Source organism: Triticum urartu, chromosome 3, assembly GCF_003073215.2.
Source record: "Triticum urartu cultivar G1812 chromosome 3, Tu2.1, whole genome shotgun sequence".
Taxonomy (NCBI): Eukaryota; Viridiplantae; Streptophyta; class Magnoliopsida; order Poales; family Poaceae; genus Triticum; species Triticum urartu.
Window position 1 is genome coordinate 631,146,008 of NC_053024.1, and position 9,621 is coordinate 631,155,628.

A 9,621-nucleotide genomic window follows, 5' to 3' on the forward strand; every position below is an offset into this window, starting at 1 on the left:
CTCCATGCTATATTATCTACTGTTTTGGGCAATATTGGGCTTTATTATCCACTTTTATATTATTTTTGGGACTAACCTATTAACTGGAGGCCCAGCCCAGATTTGCTGTTTTTTTGCCTATTCCAGTGTTTCGAAGAAAAGGAATATCAAACGGAGTCGAAACGGAACGAAATCAACTAGAGAAGTTATTTTTGGAAGGAAAGCTACCGGATGGACTTGGACCCCACGTCAGGAGCAAAGGGAGGTGCCCACGAGGGTGGGGGCGCCCCACTACCTCGTGGGGCCCCCGGAGCTCCACTGACGTACTTCCTGCACCCATATATACTCACGTACCGTAAAACTTCAAGAACGGAGATTAGATCGGGAGTTCCGCCGCCGCAAGCCTCTGTAGCCACCAAAAACCAATTGGGACCCTGTTCCGACACCCTGCCGGAGGGGGATCCCTCACCGGTGGCCATCTTCATCATCCCGGCACTCTCCATGACGAGGAGGGGGTAGTTCACCCTCGGGGCTGAGGGTATGTACCAGTAGCTATGTGTTTGATCTCTCTCTCTCTCGCGCGCGTTCTTGATTTGGCACGATCTTGATGTATCGCGAGCTTTGCTATTATAGTTGGATCTTATGTTTCTTCTCCCCCTCTACTCTCTTGTAATGGATTGAGTTTTCCCTTTGAAGTAATCTTATCGGATTGAGTCTTTAATGACTTGAGAACACTTGATGTATATCTTGCCGTGCGTATCTGTGGTGACAATGGGATATCACGTGATTCACTTGATGTATGTTTTGGTGATCAACTTGCGGGTTCCGCCCATGAACCTATGCATAGGGGTTGGCACACGTTTTCGTCGTGATTCTCCGGTAGAAACTTTGGGGCACTCTTTGAGGTTCTATGTGTTGGTTGAATAGATGAATCTGAGATTGTGTGATGCATATCGTATAATCATACCCACGGATACTTGAGGTGACATTGGAGTATCTAGGTGACATTAGGGTTTTGGTTGATTTGTGTCTTAAGGTGTTATTCTAGTAAGAACTCTAGGGCTGTTTGTGACACTTATAGGAATAGCCCAACGGATTGATGGGAAAGAATAACTTTGAGGTGGTTTCGTATCCTACCATAATCTCTTCGTTTGTTCTCCGCTATTAGTGACTTTGGAGTGACTCTTTGTTGCATGTTGAGGGATAGCTTTGCTCTAGGCACTCTGTCCCGGTTGATCAATCTTCTCCCTTTGATTGAGCCCTTGAAGTTGAGAATACGCTCACTTCCCGGTCCATTTTCTCTTGCATGCTCGTGAGCATGATCATGCCCACTTCTTCGCTCGAATCCGACGAATCGAAGAACTCATCTTGAATCATTTGGTCAAGCTCCGTCGGTTCATACTCCTCGTCCGACGAAGCATCGGAATTCATCGTTTCAACTAACAAAATCACAAAAAATCCGGCCAGACAATGTGTCGAACACATCAAGCACAAGGCGGAGCCGGAGAGTTGCCGGACATACCACGGCGGCGTCCGGGCCGACGACGACACCGGGAGGGCTCTTCCGGAGCTGGTGGCGGAGAGCCTAGGAACGGCTGCGGAGCGGGCGCAGCGATGGAGCGCAAGACGGATGGCGCGGAGGAGGAAGAAGAAAGGAGATAGCAAATGAATTTGACTGATCTTCGGGTCAATTTGGGGTGGTGTCGGGCTGTTGGGTCCGACATAGCGAATATGCCCGGACGCCTCATGTCTGCCCCATATTTAGGCTAGATATGAGGGGTGGCGGTCAGTCCCGGCGTTTGAGTCCCGTTTAAAAGGATCGTCTTGGTTAAAAAATACCGGATAGTGACCGGGTGGCCTGCCCGAACATATGAGGAGGCGGGTTTGAAGGACGCGGTTATAGACATTCTAACCCACGCCGTTTGTGAGTGGCTCCGCCTCTCTGCCCGTGCCGCGCTCGTTCGCTTGGCGGTCTGTAGCCCTTTTGTTTGAAACAGTGGCAGCCAAAGTAACTTTGCATCTCGGATTTGACTGGCTGACGTAGTCCTCCCTCCACCCCTCCCCCTCTTTATTGCAACAGATTTCTGATGGTAAATGGCGGCGGTACCTAGGAGTGTTAATCTCAGTGGAGGAAGCAAAATGGGGTAGTAAAACAAATACGAAAATACACTTTAGTAATAACACGACCCCCTTGGACTCTTGGAGGCACCGTTTCAGCATTGCCATCCGCGGTAAAAGAATTTCACGCAGGCGGTTACACCTTTTTCTTTTTGTCAGCAAAGTGTAATGGCTAGCTACCTACTCACCCACATACCAAATCCCTCCCCTAAACCCCAGTTCTAGTTCTTTGCATCGGAGGAGGAGCAGCTGGCAAGACACCGCACACCACCACCCGTGTTCTAGAGATTCGGAGGAGGAGCGGCCGGCAAGGCACCGCCCACCACCATCGGAGGCAGGGCCGCTTCATCAGAGCCCAGGTATGCTACCCCACGGCGCACCTAGCTTAATTAGTAGCGACGGATGGAGCGAACCCGCACGCCTAGCGAGGGGATCGAGGAGATCGGCGCCGCCTTCACCGCTTCCGTTCACGGGGCCGTTGAGCACGACCACCCTTCGCCTTCGTCGGTGAGCTCGTCGACGGTCGGGGTCGAGTAGAGTACTCCGCTAGGAGGGAGGGAGATGGGAGGGGATCCGCGGGCGCCGACGCCGATGACACACGCGCGCGCACGATTGGCTCTGGCTCCGTTGCGTGTCGAGGCCAGGCCGATGGCCGGGGTCGAGGCGCCCCAGCGACGGCCGGGCCCTGCACGACGCCACGCGCTCGAACGCCGTGGCGTCCCCGCACACCATCTCCGGCATCACACGGTGCTGGTGGCCTGCAACCGGGAGAGCCCTTCGTCAGCGCGCCGGCCTGCTTGCGGGGGTAGAGACATAGCAGTCGCGCGCCCGTCTGAGCTACACCTGTGCGCTGAGCGCCAATAGGATGAGCACGCGTAGGAATTGCCTAATTATGCGTATTGAACTTGTCTGTTGCAGGAGGCTGCCTGTAACTGTTTCATGTAAGGTTTTTTTTCTCAACTCCAGGATGAGGATGGCTGTAGACCTGGGTGTGCGGGTTCCTCCTGCAGTGACTCGCGAGATACGTCGTTTCGGAATCATTGTTAACTTGCTGTCCATCTTCATTGACATTGCTCCACTGTGAGTAGAGATTTGAGCTTGTGTTGCATTCAGAAATGACTTGGAAATGTATTTTGAGTTGTATTGTGTTTCTCATTGCAGTCTGCTTGTGGTTCTTTCAAATAATTGGAAGCGAGTGATCAAGTTTTTCAGTCTGGAATCTTTCACTGTTAGTGCTACTCTGAATTTTCTGCTGCTCTGTCATGTTCTCTTTGTGATTGAAAATAAGGAGCAACACCGTGACGTCTTGTTCGTTAGTGTGGTGGGTTTTGTTACGGCTACCGTGTTTGCAGTTCTTCTCCTTGTCCACCGTGTGGTAATGGAAAAAAGCTACTCGTACCTTGGGCGCCTGTTGGTAAGGAATACTTCTCGCAAGCATTTCGTTTATGCTAATCAATAGATTTTTCTCCATTGAGTTCTAGTTAAGATTTGCTAAGATACTTAATTTCCAGATGGTCCTTGTCCTGCTTCTCTTTCACGCGGGTTCCCTAGTGGTGCTGTGCGGTATCTTCGCAGACTATCAGACCACTGGATACCTCATCAATGGGCTTGGATTTTTTGTGGTTCTTATCTCGAATGGAATTACTCTTTACCCAGTCGTAAGTTATTTTCCTCCTGTATTTGTATTTAAATTTTACTCAATGCTTACAAATCTGAGAATTTTCCCTTTTTGCAGCTGAGTCGCAAGGGGTTCCCCGATGACGATACTAAGCATTATACATTGATTATGTCCATCATGAACAGCGCAGATGCCTTCTTTTTTGTGATCTACGCTGTTTGTCTCGGATCGTTTGGCTTTCTCTCGGTACGTCCTCATTCTTTAACAAACTTCATATTTAGGAACGGAGGGAGTATGTTGCTGAACTTATTATTGATATATCATGGAATCATTTGCATGGGTTGCTGAATTAATCGATATATCATGTAGTCATTTGAACACATTGCTCGACTAATCATTTAGAATAGAAAAGGGCAGTACATCAAACAGTCAGCTTTATATAAATATCTTAGCGTCCAAACCCTGTGGGGTCAATGTGGAAGAAAATTTACTATTTAGTATCTGAAATTTGAAACACGCACTAATATAAATGTAATACAAAAGAACATAGGTAGTGCCTATACAGGGCGGTACGACATCATCTTAATATGCGTAAATTAAACAAATTATGTCGATTTTTGTGCGTACCAATATGTTTGTGGTTTCAAATTTGAACTAAAACCACAAAAAGAATTATGGAACGGAGGGAGTACTAAACTAAAGTTGCATACACTTCAAAAGGAGAAACGAGTGCCTGCACCCCATTGTAAATCATATCATAAGCCAAGGCATGAGCTGGTGGCAGATCATTCACATCTTCGGATTTGGTGCAGTGAGAGGATGGCGTAGAGCCTGTGTTGGAAAGGGGGAAGAACAAGGACACTGAGAAAACAGAAAAAAAGATACACCATTTACTTTTAGCTAGGTTCAAAACACCCAATTTATGTAGACTCGACTCTTCTATTAGTGATTTTGACAAAAATACAAAACTTCCCATTCTGTTAAAGATTACGGCATCTCCAACGCTATACATCAAAATGGACACACCAAATGTCCGCGGACACGTCTGGACGTGTCCAAAGACAGCTTTACGGGAGCCGGCCATCCAACCCGGTGCACCAACCATAAGCAGACAAGGCTTTTTCATTAATATTTAGGATTTTTCCTTACATAGCAAAAGTTAACCGACCCTAGTCTACTCTTGCCGCCCATGGGCACAACCGTGTTCCACGTCCTGCTCTTCGCCGGACATGGGCACGTCCTAATCCTCGTGGGAGTCTGCCACCTGGCCATGGACGGTCCGGCCTCAGTGATTGTTGCGGCCAAGTGCGAACGACGCGGAGCTGCCGACATTGGCAGCATTCCTGTCCGCGTCCGCCTCCGCAGCAATCTTCTCGAATAGGCGGTCGCGCTCTGACTTGTTGACGTGGAGCCGCCAATGTTCGATTCATGATCCCAAATTCTTTGCAAGCATGATCGCGACAGCATCCTCGCTCACCTCCTCGCCAGCGATCTGGCCCTCCATGAGCCGGTGGTGCTTGAGGAGCTGCAGGTTGTACTGCTACTCCTCCTGCAATATCGGAAACACGGAGACCATCGGCGCCTGCTCCTCCGGCCATGCCTTCGCCATGACGGCATTGTAGTGCGCCTTTGCATGCTGTAAGGTGAACCTGGCAGCCATCGTGGGTGCCTTCTCCGCGTCGTCCATGTCCACCTTGTCTGAGCTTTCCTCCTCCGGTGAGCTTGAGGGCTCTCCCCCCCGTAATGTGGGTGTCGACTTCATGGCAAAAGGGTCTTCAACCACCCACGGTCGGTCCTGGCCATTGGTGCTGAGGTCGAAGCAGGAGATGGGGCTCGGAGGGAAGAGGTGGTGCACCGGCGGAGGTTGGATGGAGTGAGATGGGGCTCGGAGGTGGTGCGGGTTCTATCGTAGCTGACGCTCTTTAAATAGCGGGCGTTCGAGCAGGCGGGGCGACGACTTGAACGCGTCAGCAGGTGAAGCGACGACTTCTTGTTCGCCGCGCTGGCATGAATGCTGAGCAAGTGGACGGACGATCAACCCACTTGAATGTCGTAGGAAGCCGTCCCGTCGCCTTGTCCGGTCACGTCTGCTTTGAACCGGCACGGGGTGAGCGGCTGGTCAGAGCAGGTGCCTTGACCGACACACCAGTGTGAATGGCACGCCGTTCGGTCGGGCATGCACCAGTGACTGTGGCGCGGAGAGAGAGGGAGGGAGAGAGCTAGGGGGGGGGGAGCGAGAGAGAGAGAGAAAGAGAGAGAGTATTGTGTGGACCGTGGGTGTCAGACGTCTATGTGGCGACTGTGCGGATGACCGCGAACCTCCTATCTTTGCATCCGGTTTGTGGGAATTCGGACGTGCGGGCCAGCCCGCGGACGTAGGATGCACGACATTGAATGGCACAAAGTGTCCGAACCGCACTGTCGGGACGTTTACGGGTGGTTTGATGCACAACATTGGAGATGCCCTAACATTAGCATGTTTGGATGTCATCAACAATTTAAGATTTGTCCAATATTGGTGGGTATTCTGGTGATATGACATAGTACCATGTATCCTACTATATCAAGGTTCAAAGTTTGTTAATAATGTATTATCGGCAATGGAACAGCAATCAACATTCAACAACAAAAACTGCAGGCTCTATACAGTAATTTTTTTTCTAATATAAAAGCGATCTATTTGCCCTTTTGCAATGTCCTTAACTTTGAGAAAAAGCAGGCCCTGTTAGCGCTTTGGAAACTTCAGTGTAAATAATTCCCTTTGTTAGTATCAAAATCTACATACCAAGCCACCAAGAAAAATATACTCCAACACAAATATACAAAAATGGGACTAATTAAATATTTCTTTGGAGTAGTATACTAATGGTATTAGCTGTGTATTACAGTTTGCAGTATATAGCTTTCATTTTCTATAAGCAAAAATGGGGCAAGGAGTATCCCCTAGTCCAAAATGAAGTTGTGGTAATTACCTAATTAAATACTAGTTGTGATGGATTTAATGCATGGAGAAGGAGTTCTGAAGGGCACAGTATTGAGGTGCAGATTGGGTGGACACCAACATGGATAGGTTTGTAGCTAGCAGAGGGAAACTGCCACTGCGTCGAAATCCATAGAGAAGAGAGAGGGAAGGGGAGTGGGAACACCAGATCCTACCTTGATTCTGAGCCTGAGGGGGGAAGGACTAGGAGGCAAGATGCCCACCATTGGCTTGCCGCTGGCGAGCCACTGCTGAATCCTGAGAGGGGGACGAGGAGGCAGGGAGCACGTCAGCCAGTTACTCCTGAAGCCTGAGATGAGAGTAGGTGAGGAGCCCACCACCGGCTTGCCGTACGCTAGCTGCTGGAGCCTCCGATGGGAGGATGCAGATCTGGACCACGGCCATGGTGGGCAAGGGAGAGGGAGATCGGCGAGAACTGAGAGGGGTTTGGATGTGAAGGACAAGGAAAGAAGAGTAACTAGGAGGAGGATCCTTTTAGGACAGTACGCGCGGTGGCAGAGGGTTTCCATCAAATTAATGACAATACCTAATCTATTGCACTGGTCTAACTCGCGTTCTTATTTTTACGCAGGCGATCTGTCTTGTGAATGCTACGTGTGGAGGGATACTATTTCAGTATTTCTTGCATTGACTGTCCCTGCACTTCTTAAGGGACTGCTGAAGGGGTTGCTTAAGGTGGAGGAATGGTGTGAGGCATGCGCCGCAAGCTGCGGTGGCTTCTTTCGCTTCATGGGCTTCATTTTCAGCTACATTTTCAGCCTTCACGAGGACTGAACTGGGTTCGGGGAGAACTGCTTTGCCGACGAAAACTGATACATTTGTCCACTGAAACGAAGTTGTGTAACGATATGGCCACCTGAACGATCAGGATATGTCGCCGGTGTGCACTGTTTGCAATTTGTCCCAAAATTTTGTAATGATATGGGCCACCTGACGATCAGGATATGTCGCGCTGTGTGCACTGTTTGCAGTTTTATTCGTACCCATTAGGCTTTATTTCTCACTTTGTAGGAGACAAGTTCATAGCGCAATGGTAGAACCATATATGGGTCATCCGGTTCGATGTTATATGCTGCAATTTGCTTATATCTCTGCCAAAAAGTTATGTGTTTGGGGTGCATTCTTTCTATAATTACGCCCGGATTTGGCTTGTTTTGTTTTTCTCTCCTGTTGCCAGGTTGTTTGTTCGCATGGTCTGATGGTTGCTGCATTTTCAATGCAGCTGTGCCTTTCACTCTTGTATCTGAATTTGTTTTTTCAGACTTTGCCCTGTCTTGAAATGCATGAGATAGAAAGTGATATACTTCCTCCGTCCAATAATATAATAGTGTTTTTTATACTACACTAGTGTCAAAAACGTTCTTATATTATAGGACAGAGTGAGTACCTTTCTATTAAAAAAAAGATAAAGTGCGTATTTTATTAATTCATCGTGAACCCCTCATATGTCAGTTTTGGATGGAAGCTATTAAAGCTGGCGTGACAAATGGTTGTGGAGGTAGGTAAGTAACAGGGCCTATCTCCATTTGTGCCTCATCGTTGCAGCATGGGTAAATGGAGACTGCTTTTAGCTGCGTCCACGGGGGAAGACCCCTTAATTATCATTCAATAACCAAAGTGGGGATAAATAGTAGTGGTGCATGTGATAGGAGCTGCCGTGTGTATGCGTGTATCTGTACTTGGCTTCGCCCACAAATAGAAACATATAAAGTGGTTTAGGAATCCGACGCATCATGCTTAGGCATCGGTTGTGTAGACACATACTAGTGGGGAATCCAGACTCCTGGGAACGCTTTAGTCCTATCGATTTCAAGAACCGTCATGGACTTCCTGCATTACTTTACTTTATTTTTGCAAGTTTGCTTCACTGTTTGCTACAATTACCCAATACCTTTATCTCACACCAACTTGCTTTGGATCGCATTTAACTTTCAGGCATTGCTATCTAAATCCTTCAAGAGACAAAGACCGATTCCCGTGCTTCCTATGTGATCGATACTCTTACTTCCAAAAAGTTACAACTAATCCTTGTGCACTTGCAGGCCATCAACGAGTCGTCACTGCCTCATCATCATGACCATGATCTGCCATTGATGGTGTCCCAGCTAGGGGGTTCTCATCACGTCGACTCCCAACCCAGGCCGGGCTGTGGACCCCTTGTCGCTTTCGACCTAGGCCACATTGGGCGGCCAAGGGAATATAGTTCAGAAGCTCCAGAAGACTTGACGTATACTCTAAGAAGCTGGATCCATGGAGGACTCTGGCTCCATGTACGTAGCTGACGAGGATCATGTACCCTAGGACCCCCTGGGTATCTTGTATAAACCGAGGGGTCAGGATCATAGAGAACACATTAAACATCACACAATCTCGTAGTAGATTACCTGTACTCTGTACTTACTCCAACACAATAAACACAACCAGGACGTAGGGTTTTATCTCATCGAAGAACCCGAACCTGGGTAAAATCTTGTGTCCTTGTTACCATCGTTCCTAGATGCCTAGTTTGGGATCCCCTACCCCAAGATCTGTCGGATTTAGCTCCAACGGTGATGGCCCATACAGGTCCTATGGTGTAGCGACCTGACCCGAATGGATCACGTCTACTGTGCTACGGTGTCATCCCTGGATCAGTAATGCTGACACCACACAGTACATCGAGGTTTTATAGCAGAGTTGCAATCACACACTTATTACATCGATGGCTCAAAAAGAACTTATTACAATAAATATGGCTGAACGCCATCTAATATCGATAACAGCGGAAGACTCGGAAGATAAATGGGTCCATCAACTCCAGCGGCATCACTGAGTATAGAACCACGACCTAAAAGCTCTTTACTCGTCGTATGAAAAGTCTGCAACATGAGAAGTTGCAGCCCGAAAACGGGTCAGCACATGGAAT

General features: G+C 48.4%; 1 protein-coding gene across 1 annotated transcript; it reads left to right on the plus strand.

The window, feature by feature from the left end:
- The first annotated feature begins 2,232 nt into the window (after positions 1-2,232).
- Positions 2,233-7,825, plus strand: LOC125548914. The gene is made up of 6 exons (XM_048712437.1): positions 2,233-2,456; positions 3,064-3,177; positions 3,259-3,511; positions 3,609-3,755; positions 3,833-3,961; positions 7,288-7,825. Exons 2-6 carry the CDS (start codon positions 3,065-3,067, stop codon positions 7,345-7,347), a joined length of 702 nt encoding a protein of 233 aa, XP_048568394.1. The 5' UTR covers positions 2,233-2,456; position 3,064; the 3' UTR covers positions 7,348-7,825.
- The last annotated feature ends 1,796 nt before the right edge of the window (positions 7,826-9,621 follow it).

What these genes read in the sequence shown, in the direction of transcription:
- LOC125548914 (XM_048712437.1), top strand. Translation starts at nt 3,065, where the DNA reads ATGAGGATGGCTGTAGACCTGGGTGTGCGGGTTCCTCCTGCAGTGACT. An exon ending in GAATTACTCTTTACCCAGTC is followed by an intron (nt 3,756 to 3,832) that starts GTAAGTTATTTT and finishes CCCTTTTTGCAG; the next exon opens with CTGAGTCGCAAGGGGTTCCC. An exon ending in GATCGTTTGGCTTTCTCTCG is followed by an intron (nt 3,962 to 7,287) that starts GTACGTCCTCAT and finishes ATTTTTACGCAG; the next exon opens with GCGATCTGTCTTGTGAATGC.